Source organism: Myotis nattereri (genome assembly GCF_964212035.1).
Source record: "Myotis nattereri genome assembly, chromosome: 5".
Taxonomy (NCBI): Eukaryota; Metazoa; Chordata; class Mammalia; order Chiroptera; family Vespertilionidae; genus Myotis; species Myotis nattereri.
Window position 1 is genome coordinate 106,826,958 of NC_138080.1, and position 22,207 is coordinate 106,849,164.

A 22,207-nucleotide genomic window follows, 5' to 3' on the forward strand; every position below is an offset into this window, starting at 1 on the left:
GAAAGGGCTGACACCTGTAGCAATGCTTGGGCTGCTGGAAGTGTTTTAAGAAGTGTGGCGCTGTACATTGGGTTATCATTGGGAAGGGATATTTTCCCAGGAGTCGGGAGTTTCATTAACTTGTTGTATCATGTTGAGAAAGTCCCATCCCCTTTCTGTGCCTCTGTTTTCCTATCTGGATTAGATGACTAAAAAGGTACCTTTTCATTTGCTGACTTTTTGTGCATCTCTCCTCTCCTCCCTTCACTCCACTCCTCGCCCCCCACCAACACACACACACACACACACACGCCCACCCATCAATCTTCAAGATCGAGTTCTGCTGTCCCTAGGCACACGCTCTCTCTCTCTTTCATTTCCTTGAGCAGAAGCTCCAGAGCTTATTAGCCTCTGTTGTCCGTGTTCCTCAGATACGCCTGCTTTAGTGGAACAGCAATAATGCCCCTCATATTCATTTTATCAAAGAGGGAGATCGGTCTTGTGAGCCAGGGTGTGCTGGCCCTAACTGCAAACGAGAAGTCATTTCCAGCTCACTTGCTCCATGAATATAGGAGTTCTGCCAGCTGCCTTTGCACCAAGATGGAAAGAACATTTATCTTCACAAATGTAGGTGATACCTTGGAGGCAGCCCTGCAAGGGACGAGGAAAAGTGTCTTCCATTCCCACAGGAGCAGCAAGGCTAAAAAGGGAAATTCCTCCCAGACCAGGAACAAAATCACCCTCCAGGGTCACTTCCAGCTCCACAATTCTGGACGATAAGATTCACAGAATTTAAGAATCTAAAGTTGTGAGTGAATGTGTGTCATTGAATGTAAGCTTCTATTAATCCTAATATAGTTTATGATTCAATGATTTGCTATTTTTTTTCTGTAAGACTTGGGCCCAGAACCATATGGTTCTCAGATTCTGTTGACCCAAGAGTTTTCAACTAGTGGGTGCATCAGAAATACCTGGGGGCCTGGTGCAAATTCCTGGGCTCCATCTCAGAGATTTTGGTTCAGTCTATGTGGAATGAGGCCCAAGAATCTGCCATTTCTCTAACTAGTCACCACCCCCGTGGTTCTGAACAGGAGTAGGCCGCTCTTGGACAAACAGTGGTTAGAAAGCCTGCTGTAAATTCTGTGATTCTAGATGTGATTATAAAATGGCCTTTTGCTTAAGATCCTAGTGTTCTGGAACGCTGTTATTCTGTTTCCATGTGCCTAAGGAGAGGATGCTAAGGGGTACAGACTCTTTCTGCGCATGGGTTTCACAAGGAGAGAGGAAAAGGGAACAAGTGCCACCAGGGTCAAGGGACATTCTGGAAGGGGACCCTCCTGAGGGCACAGAGAAAATTCTGATGCTGCCTCCATTGTGCCTGAGCACATCCAGCACTAGGACTCAAATGAGAAGGCTTGGCGGGGTGCACTGGCTGGCTCTGGGGTAACGTGAGCATCTGGAGTCATCAAGAAGAATTCCTGATGGACAGGGAGGTCCAACCACATCCCAGAGAGTTGGAAGGGCTGAGGTTAGAGGAAGGGAGACAGCAGAGAGCTCTTGAAAAGAACCAGAGGCAAAGGGGAAAGAATTTATTACCACAATAGCCTTGTAGAGCTGGGTGGCAGGGGAACTGCAGGCTGGGGGGTGTAGGGGGCAGAGATAAAATGCACGGTTCAGAAAGCTTAAGAGAAGAGGGAGCCGAATGTGTGGGGACATCCTGGGGTAACTGTGAGTGGGCTGGCAGAGGACTGCTTTGACATGCTAATGAGGGCCTGGAGCTGGCATGTGGCGACAGGATGAAGGGTGGCAGAGGACCTCTGAGGAACTGGTGGGCGGGTGCGGGCTAGGGAGGGGTTCTGGGTAGGGTAGGGTTCTGTGATTGAGAGGAGCTCCTCGGGAAGTTCCCACACACACCTTCCATGCGTCCCCTATGAGTCAGGGTTTGGATGGGAACTTGGGACCCTTTTCTGAGAAACAAAAGTAGAGAATAGAGAATCCAAGATTTCGGTAGCTTGCCAGGTAGGCCAGGAGCTAGCAGGTTGGGTTGCCATAGGCCTGTCTGGCGCGGGGAGAATGGAAGAGGAGGGTTAGTCACTCTCACTGACACACTTAGCCTCCATGCCTTACACACAGGTGAGGACACACTCCTGGCTGCACACATACACCCCTGCTGCCCCACATAATGACAATGACATATGTGCCAGCCCATTGTGACACACATCTGCGCACTTACCACCAATGGGGGCACCATTTCATACTAACGGTAACATCCTATATCACCCGCGCCATCTCTTGTTGTCAGCAACAGTTAGATGTACACCATTACACAGAAATGGTGTCATGTCCCCAGAGCCTTTGCGTCTGGCACAGTCAATGTAAATGCCACCTTCTGTGGTTGTACACTGCACAGCATGCACACTGTATGTGGTACCCTTGCCTTACACCCAAACCATCGCACAATGCCACTGACATATTCCACTGTAACAATAACCCACTTAGCTGCACACTACCACAAACAATACACTTCCAGCAGAGTCACTTCCCATCAGGAGGGACACGCCACCACCACACACTGAGTCACATGGCGCAGACCCACACCTGCCCTGCTAGCACCTAGTGCCCTCTCCCATGGTTCCATCACTCCCTGCATGGTCCCACACACATGCACCACTGCCTCCATGCTGTGAGAATGACTGGGATCCTAACCGCACACCCTGACAGTGATGGCACCCTGGCCATTATCGGTGACAAGAGGGGGGGCCACTCACCAGATGAGCCAGGTGGCCGAGGGCCCTTCCCTGTGCACCGTCCCACAGCTCTGTTTCTGTCTGGGGCACATGGCCACCCCATCAAACCAAGGGTAACTCTGCCCTTTCAGGCTCACGCCAGAATAGCAGGATGTGGAGTTGGCACTGGGAGCTTTCAGATGTCTCCCTGCACCCACCAGCTGAGGTGGGGCCCAGCCAGCAGGCTCCAGATCAGGGCTGGCAGCCAGCGCTTCCTAGATGCCTCCTGGCCTCCTGAGTGGCATCCAGAGTGCCCTTTGGACTGAAGCAGTTGCAGGAAGAAACTGGCCGACCTTTGGACGAGTGCCCTTCTCACTGATCACCAAATTTACGGTCTGTGACAGTTGTCATTCGTCACACGCTGTTCCTCGATCCCCACACAAAGTACTGACATTAGCTTTCTTGATTGGCTGCCTAGTGAACATTCAAGGCATGTACATATCATTTTAAAAATCTGTTCAAATCTTATCAGAGAACTCATAAATAAAAGAAGAAATTCAGCAGCAGCAGCCAGGGTAAGCCACCTTAAGCAGAGCCATATCCATATTTTACCAGGTGACTCTTAGCTGTCCAGAGAGCAGGCTCTGCAAGGACCGGAGGCCAGGGTGGGGGAGGTGACTGGCAGCTGACTGGATTAAAGATGCAGGAGATTGAAGAAAATGCTGACAACCCACATGACATGAGGACCCTGATCTGGGTGTGAATTCATTTTTTTTTTTTTATTTTTTAGTGAGAAACTGGAGATAGGAAAGACTGTAAATGTCAATGTAAAAAAATATCTGCAGAGCAAAAGTTACATTTCCATAGGCTGTGGGATGTGTCAGAAGAGGAGCAGACTTGTGTGGTGGAAGGACCCCAGCATGCGGTGACAGGCAGGCCCGGGCTGGCATCCTGGCTCTGCCCAAGACTCACTGTATTACCCTGGACCTTGTCTTCCCCATCTTGAAAATAGGGGTTTGTGTGAACTAAAGGAAAGATGTAATTTATGCAAAGCACCAAAACGAGCTCCTGAGATATACTGGGGGCCCAGCTGGTTGCTTTGATTAGTAGTATTATAATCACTAGGAAATGCTTATAATATTTAGCAACTTTTCTGCAGCGATAACAGAGCATTTGGGGACCATGTCCAAACTGGTAACACTGAACAAGGAGCAAGTACTCATCTCTCCACCACCTTTTCTTGACAGGAAGCACCAATAGCTAATGTGTCATGATTTACCCTAATCATTCAATAGGGATGAAGCCACCAAAACTTGACTGTCCTTTCATTCATCAGTAAGATTTTCTGCAGCTAGATATGATTCATGTCAGCTCATGCAGTTTTAATAGACTCATAGAAACTTGGGTTCAAAGGGGGTTTTAGCTGTCACCTGTCACCCAACTGCCATCATCCAGTGCCTCACCACCTCGCATGAGGCACTTCATACTATGGCTGGACAGCTGCAATTGGTAGACGGTCTTTAGAGCATCTGTCTGCTCCCTTTACCTTTCCCCCATTGCCCTAATTCTGTCTTCAGCACCAGCAAAAACAATAGTACTCTTCTTACTTTTCAATGGTCATTCATTCTTCCAACAAGCATATCCTTAGCACCTACTTCGCCAGGCACCATAAGTGCTAGTATTACAAATTGAGCAAGACCTGCCAGCCCAAAGAGGGCTAATCCCCCTTCAGTACTCCCTCCTTCAGGAGAGACATCCTCGGATCTTTCAACCTTCCCTCATTTGACCTGTCCAGAGCCCACACCAAACTACCCCCTTCTCTTCTAACAGCCTTGATCTTATCAAATTCTATCTTAAATTGTGGTGCCCGGAACTGAGCTCCATATTTTTCTGAAAGTTAAGTTGGGTTTTTAGCCCAGCTTGGTCGACATCCATGTCAAAGGCAATGTCTGTTGTGGAAAAACCCCAATTGTAACTACAGGCTCCCGGCCAGATCCCATTCTAGAAGAACAGAGAGAAAGAAGGAAGGAGGGAGGACTGTGGCTCCTGAAATGGCAGGATGTCAGATCTCCCTGCCCAGAACTCCCCTCAGGCATTAGTGCCAAATCTGTCATTCTAACCAAACACTCTCCCCTCTGCCCCCCTCCATTAGTGTCTGCCACAGGAAAGGGAAGAAAAATCAAGAATGAGTATGCCAATGGCCCAACATGGTGCCAAGCAGGGCACTCAGACATAAAGGAAGGACCTTCCCTATACCAGCCCAAAGCCTGTAAGGGGAGAACAGAGATGAGCTTCAGAAGAGACTCTGCAGGTGAGGAAGGGGGTCTACCAATGGCCTCTGACTTGTGGGGAGGGGGTTTCCTACTTTGAGGCCTCTGCTGTGAACATGGACAAAGGAACAGTCCCTGCTCACTGGAACAAAAGCCTGCTTCCTTCCTCTCCCAGGTCCGGTCCTCTGCAGCTCTTGCCGCTCCCTCCTTGGAAAAAAGCCATCCCCTTACAACGCAGAAATCATCTCCACTCTGGCATGACCCTGACTGATGCGCAATCTCTTGCAAATCTTTTAAAGTCCTGGGCCAAGGCCCTCCTCTCCAAAGCCATTTTCCTACACATCCGACTGGATTAAAAGACTCATTTTAGAGCCAAAAGATGGCCGGTGGGATGGAAAGGCTCATTATGAGACAGTAGTAAATCAAACAAACAAACAAAAAGAGTGGGAGAGGAGGAGGAAAGGCCAAGGGTGGGGGAAGATGTTGCCCTGCCACCTGGAGTCCCCTTTTCTTCCCTGGGCCTAGGAGAGAAGGAAATGGGCTTCCAGAATAAAGTTTCCCAAAGGGTTCCTTATTCTTCACAGGATAGCAGATCTAGAAGGGCGGGGCTTGCTCACGGTCCACTGCAATGCTGCAGTTGTCTTCAACCTCGGGGTCCATGTGGAGGGCTCCTCACCCCTATGGGGGGCCTGACCAGTATTCAGCAATGTTCACTGAGTGCCCATGTAGTGGGACACTGTACTGAGAGGCTGCAGAGATGATCTGGTGGCAATCCTGTCCTGTAGGAAAGAGGCGTGCAAACAGAGGAACCGGGGCTCCTGGAACCAGAGTGTGTCTCAGGGGGGTGGGAACTGTGAGGAAAGTGCGCCCAATTCCACCTGGCGGAGTCAAGGAGGGCTTTCCTGCACAGATGGCCTTTGAGTTCTGCTTTAAAGAACCCTTCCTCCATTCCCTTGCTCCCACTGCCCCTCAGGGCATTAAAGCAGCTAGTTTGTGGTCCTAAGACATGTGGCCAGGACAGGTGGCCGCAGGGGGGATTGGCAAGGAGAGGAGGGCAGGCAAAGGTAGAGGACAAAGGGAAGTGGAGGGAGAAGAGAGAGGGGGAAAGCAGGGGAAATGGGAAAGGGAGGGGGAGGAAGGAGGGGGGAGAGGGGGGAGAGAAGAGAAAGAGAGGATGAGAGGAGAGAGAGGGAGAGAAATTTGAATTTCCCATCTGAAAGGGGAGCGGTAGCACGTCAGGGCCTGGCTGAGGGGCCTGATTGGAGGGCGTCTCCGGCAGCAGCAGCGGCCCCAGCTCGCCAGGCGGAGTTGCACGAGGCTGCGAAGCGGCGGGAGCTGGAATAGCAGAAGCACCCGCCTCGCTGAGTCCAGCCGGAGCCCTGCAGTGGCTCAGACGGTCGCAGGGACCGCCAGGTCGGTGCTGGCCATGGGCCGGGAGGGCGGAGCCGGGCTGTGGGCAACAGGGTCCCGGCTCTCATCTCGAGGCCGCAGGGCATCCCGGGAGGCTGGGGATTATTGCTTTGGGGGTACAAAACCCCAAGACTGCTCGGGCGCAGGTTGGGAGGCTGCATGGCAGTAGCAAGCACCTTCCCGGGGCGCGCTGGCCGCTGGCCGTGGTGCTGAAAGGACAGCTCCCTGCGAGGGGGGAGCGAGCAGGCTGAAAGGGAGTGAAGCCGCATAAACTGGGAAAAGGTATGGGCCCCCTTCCCGCCCCGAGGAGCGCCCCCGCCATGGGCAGAAGCTCCAAACAGCCCAGATCCTGGGGAGTCAGGACCGCCCCGAGGGCAATGGGAGACTCAAGTCTGAACCCAGAGAACAACTTCGAGCTGGGGTGGGGGTGGGGATCTCGATCCAAGCTACTTAGCGAGAGCCTGACAGGGCCCTCTTCGCCCCAGAGGAGGAAGCCGCCCCCGTGGGGTACAGTTCGGGCTCCCGGAGTGAGTCAGAGGTCGGCGGGAGAGGAGCAGAGAGACCAAAGAGGAGGGGAGAGCCTAACCACCGTTTGGGGGTGGGGGACCAAAGGGACTATTTGTTCTCAGAGGAGGCACGCAGGTTTGGGCAGCACAGCAAGCCGCCTAGGGTCATTAGGGAGAATCTCTTTTATGCCGTCGCCTGCCCCACTCTGCCCCCTCCCCTGGCAAAGTTTGAGACCTGGCTGGGTCTTGAGGTTGGAGCTATGTGTTGGGGGAGGGGCACTCTCGGTGGCCTATGGAGAGCTGGGCAGAGGTGCTGGCTATTTGGTCTGTGAGAGGGGCGCCAGGGTTCCTGTTCCCTATTCTGGCGGGGGGCGGGGGGGCCTCAAAGCGCCAGCCACTTCTGCTCTTCTCCCGGAGCAGGTGCCCTACCCCCTTCCATTCTCCACTGCCCCTTCCCCTCCCCCAGTGCTTCCTTCCAGGGGCTTGGGGTGGGGTGGGGATAGACGGACAATCCCTGTTAGCTGAGGGTGGCAAAAAAGCAAATGAGTGTTGAATTGAGTTTCAGTGAATATACTAGTAGCCTGGACTTGAGCCATTAAAACACAAACAATCAAACAAACAAACAGAAAAACAACTACAAGGACACACACTGCAGGTGCCTCACGTCTACTTGTCAGGTGGCAGGAGCCCAGTTCCTAAACAGGGCTGGGGCTCAGGAGGCAGGTGCCTCCTCAGCCTTCAGGCTGGGACGGGCTGGGACCCGCTGGGAGGGAGTCAGGGAGAAGCTGCAGATGCGATCTGGGTCCAGGGCATGCTGAAGGCAAGGAAACCGGGTGCTGCAGCTGCCCTTCCCCACCCCCTGCTCTGCCTCCCCTCCCCCGGCCCAGCATCCCCACCACCACCCTTCCAGCAGCGGGATAAACCAAAGCTTCCCGCAGAACCGCTGAGGAGCGCCTCCTGGCGGTCTAGACGAAAACCTCAACTGCACACAACCTGCTGGACCTCCGCACTCCTACAGGCATATGGCAAATCCCTACACACACGCCCGCACACGCCCACGCGCGCACACACGCTGCCTAAGTTCAGAGTCAGAATGCAGATCATACCTCGAACGCGTACATCATCACATACTTGCTGACAAAGAACATTAAATTCAATCCAGCTGGCTCCACCACGAACCAGGAGATGCTGCAGACACTGGGATTGGAAAAATGCACAAGATACAGGGAGGAGCCCAGAGGGACCGGGAAGAGAAAGACACATAACTGGGCAGAGGGCACGAGCTGGAGGTAGTCAAGGCTGCCCTAGCAAGTACAGGGGAAGACATCATCATATCTCATTGAGGAGACCCAGGAAATTTCATGGAAGGAGTGACAATTAGAGGCATCTTTGAAGATGAGTACTGCTGCTGCTGCTGATGACAATGATGATAACGATGGTGATGACAGCCAATATGTACTGAGCACTTACTATGTGCCAAACACTGCATTATTTCCTTTCATGTTCACAACATGCCTTGGGCATAGGTGTTATTGTCTCCATTTACAAAGGAGAAAAGATTAAATCACTTGCTTCAGGTCACTTATAAGCAGTGGAGCCAGGATTTGAACCGGCAGAGATGAGGCTAAGAGGTTTCAAGGCTGTGGAAACAGCATGAACAAATGCCCCAGGGTTTAGAAAGCATACTCTGTGTTGGGGCACAGCTGAGGCAGAGCCACATGCAAGGTGTGGGAAACGAATGGCAAAGCAGGCAGGTGCTAGACTGTGCTGTACTTGAAGGTCAGCACAAGGACTCTGATTGGTTTAACAGGTCGTGTGGAGCCATGGCAGGGTGTGTTTGCATGAACAGACCTGCCCTTTAGAAAGATTAATCGGACGGTCGTGTGGAGGATGGATGAGAGCTGGAGGAGAGACAGTTTAAATGTATGCACAAATCCAGAGCCTTGAGGCCCCAACCAAGGCATTATAGCAGCCACAGGAGAGAGGAGGGTGTGAACACAGATTGTGAAGCTGCAGTCTCCGGACTTCTCCCTCAGCACCCACCCCATTTTAACTCACCAATTCCTTGTGTGGTCTTTGTCCAGTGTCTGCCTCCCCAGCCGGCTGAATGCTGTGACAGCAAAGGCTGGGACTCCCTTGTGCCCTGCCACAGCCTCAGCACCCAGAACAATGCCTGGCAGAGAGCAGGTGCTCAAAGAATATTTATAGTGTGAGTGAGTGTGTGAGTGAATAAATGAAGAGGTCACTGAGTCTAGAGTTTTCAGCTGAGGCAAGTGTAACCAAGCATGCTGGAGGAGAAGATAGTTGGGTGGGGGAGGCAAGGATGAGACTGCTCCCTGGACAGGATAAATTGAGATTATCCATGTGACAATACCCAGCCGAGAGTTAAATGTGCAGGTTTAAGGAGAGTGGGTAAAGGAAGGAGGATGAGATGGGGGTGAGGAATCAATCTGTGGTTATAAAAGGACATAAACCAATAAGAGTAGGTCAGATTCCCAAAGGAAATAGTGGGGGAGGGAGGGGCAGTAGGAGGGGAAAAGAAGAGAGATTCCCTAATGAACAGCTACATTTTAAAGCAGCGATTTTCAACTAGCATGCCACTGCACACTGGTGAGCTGCAAGAATGTTTAAAATATGCAATACCTGCCTATTTAGTCAGGGGCACGGACCTCTTTTCCCTTAGATTGTGAAACAAAAAATGACAACAGCCAACACAACAATAGCCATCTGGTGTGAATGAATCAAAATTACACCTATTTTTTTTTTTGTCAGATTGGCAAAAAAAATATTTTTTCTGAAGTGCCCAGAATTTTAGTAATTAGTTTATGTAGCCAGGAGATGAAAGAGGTTGAAAATTGCTGTCTGAAAGGACAGGAGTCAGGAAAGGAGAGAGAGAGAACCTGTCTGATAAGAAGACCACAGAGTGCTGTGTCATGGAATTCGGGAAGTTCAAGAAGGCAGAAAAAACCTGGGGGGCAGGGGCAGGTAGGGGTCATCTCCAGCATCTGATGCTACATGGGATGGAGGAGGACCAGGGCTGTGAAAACACTCCTGGGTCTGGCGGTTAGGCAGCCTCTGGCAAATCTGACTAGGGTAGTTTGGGTGGCACTGCAGAAGCAGCAAATCCCGGATCTCACAGAGCTGTAGGGCTTAAATGGGAGGTGAAGAAGCAGACGCACTAGGTAAAAACTCTCGCCATGAAGTAAGAGGGCAGCGATTAAGAAAAGGATGGGGTCAGGGCAAGAGTTGGAGAAGGAGGGAATAAAAGACCTAAGGAGAGCGGTTAGAGATGTGAGAGACAGGGGGTGATGAATGGATCGAGGAGGAGGTGCGAAGAGAGAAAATCTGGAGTGAAGGCCAATGGGTTGGCTCCCAGGGAAGGAGGGGTCCTCTTCCTCAGGAGCTAGGAGGAGGGGAAGTCACAGGCGCTCACACTAGCTGGCATTAATCATTTTGATAATGATAACAGCCACCATTTACTGAGCCTCCATCATGTGCCAACACATTCCTTAGGTTTGTTCTAACCTTTCAAAGTGGCATTATAATCCTCACTTTATAACAAAGACTGAGACTCAGAGATGTTAAGTCAATTTCTCATTATCACTCAGCTAAAAAGTAGCAGATTGAGGATCCCTGTCAGGAATGCCTGACCCCAAAGCTCACAGAGCCTTCCCCTGCATCACATGAAGTGTGGAGGAAGGTCACCTGCTGAGCGGGATGGTATAAGAGGACATTGGGCCTTGAGATATTGGTTAGGAAAGTCTTGACAGGGTGAACAAGACACTGCTTAAGAGCTGAGAGGACCATACTGGGAGTGGGCAACAAGCTCTGGGGAGGACCCCAGGAGCCTGGTTAAGTAATCCCAGCAGTCCCGGAGTAGGACGCACCTAGAGCAATATGGACATAAGCATGGAGAAGACTCAGCCCTTGAGTGGATACACTGCATACTGGGGGTGAGGGGTAGTAATCAGTGTTTGCTGAATGAATGAATGAATGAATGGAAACAGGGGAGTCTGGAGAGGGAGACGGTTTGGTATAGAAAGATAGCATGTTGAGTCTGAGCAGTGCCCAGAAAAAAACATCTAGGTATCATCAGTATCAGAGATTATTAAAGCCCCTGGAAAGGATCATTTTTCCCTAGGGGAAGGTGAGAGAGGAGAAAGGCTAAGTCCAGAGTCCTGAGAACATCTTCATTGAAGACACAAGAGGAAGAAGAGGAGACAGCAAAGGACAGAGAGAAGAGGGGACAGAAGTGAAAGGAAAATAGAGAAGTAGAGGAGAGAGAGCAGTAGGAGATGGGGGGGAGGGGGGGAGAAAGAATAACAGAACCAAGAGAGCAGAGGGGTTTAAGGATACGGTGGAGTGGCCAGCAGTGCAAATACTTTAGAACAGAAGTGCCCGGGAAAGGGCTCAGAAGGAGCACCTGGTCATGAGAGACGTGCCAAAGCAGCAACTTAGGGAGGAGGCTGGAACTAAAGTCCAGGTGCCCTGCCAACCGATTTGAAACATCTCGAATTAGAGTCCTGTGTCTTCCACCACCACCTGCAATTCCTTGAGCAGTGTGTAAACACAGGAGGAGGAACCCAATGGTTCCTGGAACCATTCAATGTTTAAGTGGTGTGTTTTTTCCCTGTTCTTAGAAATGCAGTCTCTTTACAATGTTTGGAACCAAACGAAACCACCTTGATAGACTGAGCTGAGCAATCTTCAAACTCAGAATGTTGGGTCAGGGTGGGTTCTCTTGCATTTCCTACAAGTGCTGGTCCATTTGGGTGTGTCCTCGTCAACATGCAGTCAGCAGTGGCTAATATTAATGAGTTCCCACACACCAGGCACTGGGCCAGGTTCTTGTCTTCTCCTTCAAACACCAGTAGAAGGGCAGCCTCAGCATACCCCACTTTGTAGGGAACACAATGAAGCTTTCCCAGGGACCCAGTCAGTACTGGAGCCGGTGTGTCTGATGCCAAAGCCCGTGGGGACTTTTTCTGCTCCATCATGATTTTCCCTCCTCAAAACAACCAACTTCTCAGGTGGTCTGACCATGTAGACATCTCAAATAGACTCTCAGGCCCCATTTTATGGAAAGATCTCACTCTGACAATATGTTTTCTCGTTTTGAAAGAAATCAGGGAAATCCATCAGCAACTGAAAACCAAGTGACCTTGAACTCCACCTGGTTTCAATATCTGGTCTGGCTTCTCTGCCACCATTTCCCAGGACCCTTTTTCCTTCTAGCAAAACACAAAGACCCCAAGGCTGTGTGGGATGAAAGGCCTTGGGAAGTCATTCTGCCCTCAATTGACCATCAAGCCACATCACACTTTGGGCAGCTCACAGATGTCCCATTCACACCCAAAAGGAGATTTATGGCGGCTTTGCCTATGAAAGAACCAGTGATACTAAATGGTTAAAATAAAAGGGAAACCTCTAGGAGTTAGAGCACTGGTGTTCAAATTCTTAGGGATGTGGAGGAAACAGGGTACATAGGAGGCCAAGGGTGGAGGGGGTGCTCCAGGCTCTCTACCCCTGCCCCCACCATTGGAATAGTTCCACTTTTACATATTTTGCATATTGAGATTCTCATTAAGCTTTTATTTGAAGAAAATCTTCTGAGGCAAAATAATAACAATTAAAAAATAAAATAAAACTGAAAGTCAGTGATTGAGGGAGAGGGAAGGAGGACTAACATAAGCTGAGTGCTTATAAGGCCCCATGCTTGGTACTTTAAAGGTTCTAAGCCCCAAAAAGAGTATCATGTCTCTAACCCCCTATGTGTAATTCAAAATAAATATTAAGCTATAAACAACAAACTTGCATGTATACTACAATAAAAATAATGTATTTCTCCATTTGCCTATTTTCAGAAGTCTGGATATATTCATCCAAGCCAGCTGTTTTCACTTCCTCACCTGCCCTGATTTGTGGGGCCCTGAGCACACTCTCATTCCATCTAGAGATCAATCCAGTGGCCCAGGCTGGAATTCTCTGGTCTCCACAGTAGCTCCAGGAAAGGAGGCACTGCCATTTCTACCTTATAGAGGAGGAAAGTGGGGCCCAAAAAGGTTCAGTAATTTGCCTGAAAGACACATAGCAAATAAGAAATGAGGGTGACATTACTAGTAGAACCTTGCTCTGCCTGCATCCAAATGAGAGGCTCTTTCTAAGACTCCTGACTATAATCAAATTCAAGCAATACAGTCAAGATGGTTTTAAAATAGGGATCTAGCCCTAACCAGTTTGGTTCGGTGGAAAGAGTATCAGCCTGCAGACTGAAGGGTCCCAGGTTCGATTCCAGTCAAGGGCACATGCCCAGGTTGCGGGCTCAATCCCTAGTACAGGGAGTGCAGGAGGCAGATGATCAATGATTCTCTTTCATCATTGATGTTTCTATCTCTCTCTCTCTCTCCCTTTCCCTTCCTCTCTGAAATCAATAAAAATATATTTAAAAACCGCCCTCGCCGGTTTGGCTCAGTGGATAGGGCGTTGGCCTGTGGACTGAAGGGTCCTGGGTTCGATTCCGATCAAGGGCACATGCCTGGGTTGTAGGCTAGATCCCCAGTGGGGGAGTGCAAGAGGCAACCAATCAATGATTCTCTTATCATTGATGTTTCGATCTCTCTCCCTCTCCCTTACTCTCTGAAATTAATTTAAATATATATAAAATAAAACAGGGATCTGAGCCATTTGGCAGCATATGTGTGCCTGGTACATAGCAAGTGATCAAGAAATAGCACCTTTCCCTACGGTTCAAGGGCATTGCGTCTTGGCCTCAGACTGATGGTGCCCCATGGTGCCTGTGAGCTTGCATGAGGCCACCCTCTGTCTAACTCCAGCAACCTGCCTGTGCAGAGATCTCTCCCATCTAACTCCCAACTCCTCTTTTGCAGGTTGCCAAATCTCCCCAGCCAGGCCTGCCAGGAGCCCCTGCATGCAAATTCAGCTGTGGGCTAGGGCACGCTAACCGGAGTCGTAGGCATGGACTTCGTCATGAAGCAAGCCCTCGGAGGTGAGGCCCAACCCCTCAACCAGGGTCTGAACCCAGATGGGAGAGGCCCTCGGGGCACCAGGCACCGCTATCCCAACTCTGGGCACCCCTGACCTCATTCTCTCCCTTCCCAACCCTCCCCTGCAGGGGCCACCAAGGACATGGGGAAAATGCTGGGGGGAGAGGAGGAGAAGGACCCAGATGCACAGAAAAAGGAAGAGGAGCGGCAGGAGGCGCTGCGGCAGCAGGAGGAGGAGCGCAAGGCTAAGCATGCGCGCATGGAGGCCGAGCGTGAGAAGGTCCGGCAGCAGATCCGAGACAAGGTCAGCACCACCCGCCTGCCCACCCTGGAGTGTAGGAGGCACAGGGGAACAACGGGTCCCCAAACCCTGGCCTCAAGTTCCCCTGAATCCCAGCTCTGACCTTAGACCTAGTTCTCTCTGAGCTTCAATATTCTCATCAGAAAAATGGGTGTTACAGGAACACTTCCCTCAAGGATCTATGGTGATTACAAATGATGGTGCACACAGGAAGTGCTCCCTAATGTTGCTGCTATGGGTCTGCAATCTCCTATTCAAAACCCTTGCGACCAAATATGTTTAGAATCCAGAATTTTGGGACTTTTGAAAAGTACCATAGGGCCCTGAGTACCTGTTACTGTTAGGTATCACTCCCAGTGGGTCTGCGACTGCCACCCTATGCCAAACAGATTAATACATGTCTGGCCACACCACTACAATAAATCAAGATTATAAGTAGACTTCCATCAGTTGAAGTCAAGTTTTGTCACCAAAATTCGGGTCCAAACATATGGGAGAACTTTCAGATTTCGGCAATTTCAAAAGAGCAGAAAAGTCATTATGAGCAGGTATTGATTTTAAAGGAAACCCCACACACCGCCTCTCTACTTCTGGGGACAGACATAATTCTACAAGAAGGTGTCCTTATCCCCATTTTATAGATGAGAGGACTGAGGCTGGGGGAGTTCTCATGAGTTGCCCCAGCTGAGTCTGCATGACCTTGAGATCAGCTCTCTCCTTGCCCTGTTCATGCTCATGTCTGCCCTCCCGCTCCCCCCAGTATGGGCTGAAGAAGAAGGAAGAGAAGGAAGCTGAGGAGAAGGCAGCCCTGGAGCAGCCCTGCGAGGGGAGCCTGACACGGCCCAAGAAGGCCATCCCTGCGGGCTGTGGGGACGAGGAGGAAGAGGAGGAGGAGAGCATCCTGGACACGGTGCTCAAATACCTGCCCGGGCCGCTGCAGGACATGTTCAAGAAGTAACCAGCCCTCCTGCCCATCCCCACTCCACTTGTTACTATTTTTTTTTTCGGTTCTTTCTTTTCTTTTGATTCAGTTAAGTCTCAGTTCTGACAGGGAAAACCTCAGTTGGCCTCTGCCCACCTGTCCCTGGCTAGGGGCTCATCTCCTTAGCACTCCCTCATACACCCTTCATCCCAGAGTATCCAACCCCCACCTCACACCCAAGTTTCTTGAAAAAGGGAAGACAGCTATTCCCCAGCAGGGGCATTATCCAGTGTGGGAGGCACTGGGGCCCCCTTCTAGAAGCCTAAGGTCCATGCTAGTGTGGTAACCCCCATACATTCCTTCATGCACCCCACTGCCAGGAGGACCACTGTCCCCAGCCAGCCAAAGTAATGACACATTCCAGCCCTGCCCAGCATGCTGACCTTTGGCCTCTGACCCCCAGTGGGTTCCAGGTCAGGGCAGGGGTTCTGGGTTGTCTCACTCTGAGGAAGGGAGTCAGGGTAAGCCTGCCCTGTGAAGGCCCAGCCTGAGAGGCCCCCTGTATTCTGGGAAGGAGGCTGAGGCTCTCCTTCTTCACTCCCCCTGGTGACACCCAGGAGTACCCCTGCCCCGACCACCACCTGAAAAGGTATAGCCCCTACAAAGCCAGTCCCTCCAAATGGATCCTCTTTGGACTTTAACTCATCTGTGGAGGGGCCCAGGGTAGGGTAGCTCCTTGTTCCCCCCACCCTCCACTTAGATCTGGGGGGCCCACTGCCAGTCTGGGCCCAGATTGCCCAGACAAGGGGCTGCCCAGGCCCCCCCAGAAAACACTTGGAGCCATTGGGCAGCGATGGCCCATGCCATGGGACACCCCCCCATTGGTGCAGCCAAGCTGCCCCCATTCCTATCCACCCCTCATTCCCACCACCCTGCCCTGTCTATGTGCTTCCAGGACCCCATGGTCCCCTGGAGGACCCTTCCTGGCTAAAGCCCCAAGCCTTTGGGGAAAAGCCAGTCCCCACTTGACAGAAGGCATCTGTCCATTCATCTCATCGGCCAAGAACAAACTCTCCTCTGGGATGTGGGAGACTGGTGTTTGTTCCTCCCACCACAAATTGTTAAGGCCTCTTGCTCAGTCACTTTTGTGAGAACTGAGGACCATGAAGCAACAAGAGAGGAAATTGTGTGTCCATGCATGCATGCATATGCATGGCAGAGACTGCATCAGCAATTATGTGTCCAGAGATTGTGCATATGGTTAGAAAGAGAGAGAAAGAGAGAGAGAGAGAGTCAGTCTTGAGACTGTGAGTGTGTGTTAGTCCCTGTGTTAGAGATTGTGTGTGTTAGGCAGCCTGTGTATATGTGCTTGTTTGAGGTGGTATATATGAGTTGATATTGTGCCCTATGTGTGTGCTAGCCATCTCACATGTGTAGGAGAGCTTGCATGTGTGAGCTTGTATTTGCATGTGTTTTCAAAGCATCATGTGTGTTAGGAGTGATGGGTATGTGTTAGATGTTGTAGAAATGTGTGTGAGACTTGTTAGATGTGCTAAGACTGTTGTGTGCATGTATGTGGCTCTAAAAAGGCAGGTGTATGCAGAACAAGCCCTTGGAGAGAAAAAATATGGGTAAGATGCCTCCTCTTGGCCCCAAAACCATTTGTCACAAATAGCCACATTCAACAGGAGACCTTGTCCTTGGCCTAGAGTCCTTCCACCCTTGGGGGGTTCCTGCCTGAGGTCTTCACAAGTCCACTGGGACAGATCCAGGCAGTGCCCCAAGAAGCCATGCTGGGCCCCAGCCAGGGCCTACCCCCAAAGCTGGGGCTAGGGAGGGGCGACTTGCCTGCCCCTGTGCCCCTGCCCCATTGGCCCCAGTTTGCATTCTGCAGGTTTTCCATTTTAGTGGATTTATGCTTTTATTTCAGAGAGAGACATGTGTCTTCTCTGTCCATTTCCAATAGTTAAAGCCATATCAGTTAGACTGCAATACTTTAAAGACGAGACAAAACAATCCATATGTTTAGGGAACCAGAAAAGTACCTGGTCTGTCCCTTCTCTGGGGAGCCGAGCCTCAGCAGCTCCAGCTCCCTGGATTTGCCCTCTCCCTCGCCCCCGCCCCTTCCCTGTGCCCATGTCCTGCCCCACATGGGGCCTGTCTCTGTCTCTGTGCCTGTGTCTGTGATGGGGAGCCACCTTGCACCCCTACTGTCTGCTTGTCTGAGTATGTCTATTATCCTGGGCAGGATGGTCATTCTCTAGAGCCCTGGGGTCCTGGAGCAGAGATAGGCAGGGCCCAGTCCAGGAGCCCTAGGCCTCCACACACCCTGTGTGTGAGACCCACTGGACACAGGAGTGGATCCCAAGTGTTCAAAAAGGTCTCCCCCTTGACAGGGACCCACTGATCATGAAGGTGGGCCCAGGGCACAGATCATGCTAAATGGACAGTGGAGACCGAGGCCTGGGAGCTTCAGACGAGTAGTGGAACCCAGCCATACAAGATATTTCAGGTGAGCCTGAGGGACCCCAGAGCCTCAGAGGGCATCCTGGTGGTCTCTGAAGCCCTCTGCACCCCCAGAGTGGGCTCGGGGCTTTTCCCACAGGAGAGTGCCCTCCGGACTGGCTGGCTGGCTTAGTCTGGGACACCTCCCAAACTCTCCAGACTCCTCTAGCCTGGTCCCAGCAGTAGGACTGGAGGTCTTTGGGAGGTGGGAGCAAGGAGAGAATTTCAGCCTGGGGCATACTTGGCTCTAATCACTGCCAGGTGATCACTCTCAGGTCCAGGAGAACATGATGACTATCATTCCTGACACAGACTTGACTCTGGAGAGCAGCCAATGTGCAGCACAGTCGTGAGGAGACAAAATATGTGTGGAGGGCTCTAGCAGGGCAGGGAGAATCACATGATGTGCCTGGGGTAGGAGATGTGTATGTCCCACTGGGTGGGAGGGGATGAGAGTGTCGCCCCAAATGGGGCAACGTGCATGTGACATACTTGGGAGGCCGGGTGGCGAGCCCCAGAATTCAGCACACACACAATATACATAGCAGACATCCACTAGCTAGAGATATAGGAAGAGCAATCATTGTAAATGGTGAGAACAGAACAAGATGCAGGGGAGTGCGCACTGCCCGAGGTGGGTATGTGTACTTTCCAGGAAGGCCACTGACATGCTGTGGGCCTGGAAGGTCACCGCCAGAGAGAAGGGACCAGGCCTCTCTGGATTTGCCATGTTAGGCACCTGAGACAGGCAAGGATGTGGGCATCCTCCACTCCAGTTCCAGAAGGTCCTAGAGGGTGTTCTTACCAGCAAAGCCATATGGGGTCTCCTCCACACACAAGCAGGAAGTCAAGAGACCCTCCCGTGTGTGTGTATGATTGATAGATAGATAGATGATAGATAGATAGATAGATAGATAGATAGATAGATAGATAGATGCACAGATGGGTGGATAGATAGACAGGCAGGCAGACAGATACATGAAAGGGGAAAGAAAGGGCAAGAGAGACAGAGAACAGAAGTACATCAGTCCAGGGCCCTCATGTGGGCAAAGAAACCACCCAAAAGTTGGTGGTTAGAGTGTAATGAGACACACCCCAAGCCCCAAGAGCCCCCGGCACCCAGCTGGCAGGGTTGCTGACCCCCACCACTCAGTTGCTCCATCCTTCTAGGATCTCACAGGCCCTTGACTGCACAAGGGGGCTGGGGTCCAATTGGCTCAGATGAGGGGACATCTCCCAGGCCTGATGATTTGCCCCTCACCACGTGTCCGCTGCTCCCCTCTCTCCTCTTCAAGGTGAAGAGATGGGAGGTGCTCGTGCTGTCCTGGGGTGCAGGTGGGGGTCCTAGTGAGGCCCTGATGAGGATGACCATCCTGCTAATGCGGGGGTATCCTTTTCCCATATCTGTGCTGTGTCTTTGTTGCTCTGCTTCCTTTAAATGTGTCAGTGCCTGGGGGAGGGGAGGGGCACCCCTTATGCCCCCCTGAACCTGACCAAAAGCCATGGCTGTTGCTCCCCCTTTGTATGACGCAGACGCTAACATGTACCAACCCAAACATGACAACAAAGAAAAGACCTTGTACAGCAGCTCTAGGTCTGTCTGGTCTCTTCTGTCCATCGGCACCAACAAGGCTACAGGGGGTCCCAGCTGGCATGAGGGGGGCTGACCCATAGACCCTCAAGAGGCCACAAAAAAAATCAGTTTTACCCTCACTTCTGGCTGAGACACTGTGGAAATGACCTCAGAAATCAATCAAGACCACAGGGAGGGATGGCCTCGGAGATTTAGAGCCACTCACCTCCTGCCCTTCAAAGCCACTGTACAACCTCAGGAGCCGGTGGCGCAGCCTGGTCACAACACCCACACCCCATCTCTGGCCACCCCAAGCTCCTCGGGTGTGACATCCGGCACAGAGCCAAGTCACATGGGTGAACAAGGTCTGTCATTGGTCATCCCACCAACATTGATGGACTTCCCACTCTGCCAGCAGCAGGAGGCTGGGGACACAGAAAGGACATCACTCAGCATTGCTCCTGGACACAGACACTTCCCAGGCCTTGCTGAGGAATCAGGACCAGACCAGAACCCCCTCTACCCTCGCTGCCCTCCACCATCACCCTGCCTTACACAGGCCTCATCTTTTCACTTCCTGGCTGGGCACCTCCCATCCCCACTCCCATCCCCAGTCACTGCCTCTTGCCTCCCACTCATCCTATCCCCAACACCCACCCGGCCTAGAAAACTGACCAAAAACAACACAAACTTAACCGCATCACTCCTCTTCCCAACACCCATCATGGCCTATAGGATAACATCAAGGTTGTCAAAATGGCCCGATGTGCTACGACGCCAACCTGCTAGGTCAGACCCACACACAACTCTGCTCCAAGCATGCCCGCACATACCATGCTGTTTCATGTTTACATACTCCGTCCCTTCTGCCTGGAATGAATTCTCCCTTTCCCCTTCCCAACTGGTGCACTCCTCTAGTCTCAAGATCCAGCTCAGATGTCACCTCTTGAGTGAGGCCCACCCTGACACAGCCCCGGCCAGCTGCCCACCGCGGAGTCAATTGCTGTGCTTACACAGTGCAGAGCACCGTGGCTGGGTGCTTAGACAGTGCTGGCTTTGCTGGTGGGTTCTCCCACCTGGCAGAGTGGTCTTGAACAAGCCACTGAACCCCTCTGAGTGTTTGTTCATGAGTAAAAGGGGATAACAGTAACTGTTCTGATTTCCACAGTTGTGAGAAGTAAATGGGGTCCCGCACCCACACTCTTAGCACAGCGTGCCAAGCATTTAAGGAGTGGCACTTTGCAAATTCTATTGTAACTTATGCCGCTGCACATGTCTCTCTCGCTAACTTGGGAGTCCTATCAGGGGAGGACTGGCTAGCGCCCCAGTGCCTCCCAGCACCCACCAGAGTCTAGCCTATAGTGTCCTCCATCCTCTAGGACCCTGGTTGACATCCCGGAACCCCAATGCTGACTAGGGGCCCAAGCAATCAATCTCCATGTCATTTACTTGGTGGCCAGTCACTTTGCCTTTAGCTCTCTGCACCGATTGGACAGTGGGGTGTGGAGGTAGAACCTGACCCTCCCTCCTCTATGCCCGAACATCACCACTCCTGCCTGTTCCCAGATCTGCCCATACCCCTGGGAGAGTGGTCTCAGTAGCAGGTCCCCTGGACTCTGAGTCGGGAGAGGTGAGTGTGAAGTGAGAAGATTCAACCTGAGGAGAAGGAGGGCATCCCAGGCAGAGAGGAGCTGGCATGAACAAAGGCCCGGAGGAGACAAAGGTGGTCCAATGTGAATGGAGAAGCAGGGGCTGACTGCAGGGACTCAGTGAGTTCTTGGTGAAAAGCTGAGAGCCTGGGATGCCAACCAGGGGGCCAGCGCATGGAGCGTGCACTTTACCTGCAGGCAATGGGGAGCCAGTGAAGGATCTTGAGCAGAGGTATGACATGATCAGATGTGCAGATTGAGGAAGATGAATTGGGAGTCAGCTGAGGAAGCCAGGAGCCCAGGGACGAGCTGGTGCAAAGTCAAGGTTGGAGATGTTGAGGCCTGACCTCAGGCAGTAGCAATGGAACAGGGAGAAGTAAGCAGATTAGAGGGACACAGGAGGGCAAATTGGCAGGACTTGAGGATTGGATGTGCGGGACATCATAGGTCTAGGCCAGTATCGGTAAACTGCGGCTCGCGAGCCATATGCGGCTCTTTGGCCCCTGGAATGTGGCTCTTCCACAAAATACCACGTGTGGGCGCACACGTACAGTGCGATTGAAACCTCGTGGCCCATGCGCAGAAGTCAGTATTTTGTGGAAAAGCCACACTCAAGGGGCCAGAGAGCCACATGTGGCTCGCGAGCCGCAGTTTGCCGAGCCGCAGTTTGCCAACCACTGTTCTAGGCCAATGCCTGTGTGTCCATCTTGGTGGCTCCATTCTCCATTATCTGGAGTACTAGTGGGAGACAGGTCTGGAGGAAAATAATGAGCTGGGTTTGGGGGCTTCTGAGGAGAGTGCAGTGGGCAGTGGGCATCTGCTGTCCACACTGGAGGAGAGGAGAAGCACAAAGCGTACTTTGTGTGTTTCCCCCACTCCATCCCCTGCCCCCGCCCCCCACCCCCCCAGCAGCCCTGACCATTTCCAAGCACAGGAAATCAAGAAGCCTGGGATGGGAAGGAGTTCCCAAGTCACATTCACCCTCCCATGTCCCCGGAGTCCCTCCAGGGCATCTTGGTAGACAGCACTCCCTGCCTGCATCCCCCACAGCGTGGGAGCTGCTTACAGTTAGATGGTCCCACACCACAAGCTGCCAGGAGGCAGGGGGTTAACGAAGCCTCCTCCAGCACACCTTTAATTGACTGCAAAATCCTGCTTCCAACCACTCACTTAGCACTTGTAATTAATTGGGGCTTCTTGCCTGATCTGAGACATGATTCGATACCCCCCAAGGACAAGGTTTTCTCAGCTGGGATCCTCCAGCTGGAGCCATCTCTACACACAGGCTTCTCCAGGACTGAAGACAGGCTCCAGCCTTTTCTCCCTGCGTGAACTCCCCCAGGGCACTTCCCCTCCAAGCAC

General features: G+C 51.9%; 1 protein-coding gene across 2 annotated transcripts in view; it reads left to right on the forward strand.

The window, feature by feature from the left end:
* CPLX2 (complexin 2) overlaps positions 1–19,210 on the forward strand; it is a 71,028-nt gene extending 51,818 nt beyond the window's left edge. The window contains exons 1-4 of one of the 2 annotated variants that reach the window (XM_081092659.1): positions 6,117–6,388; positions 13,779–13,897; positions 14,024–14,199; positions 14,957–19,210. In XM_081092659.1, the coding sequence (XP_080948785.1) occupies positions 13,867–13,897; positions 14,024–14,199; positions 14,957–15,154 (405 nt within the window). In that variant the 5' untranslated portion in view covers positions 6,117–6,388; positions 13,779–13,866 and the 3' untranslated portion in view covers positions 15,155–19,210. Of the gene's footprint in view, positions 1–6,116; positions 6,389–13,778; positions 13,898–14,023; positions 14,200–14,956 lie in introns of those variants that run through there. The other variant, XM_081092658.1, reaches the window with a different exon arrangement.
* The last annotated feature ends 2,997 nt before the right edge of the window (positions 19,211–22,207 follow it).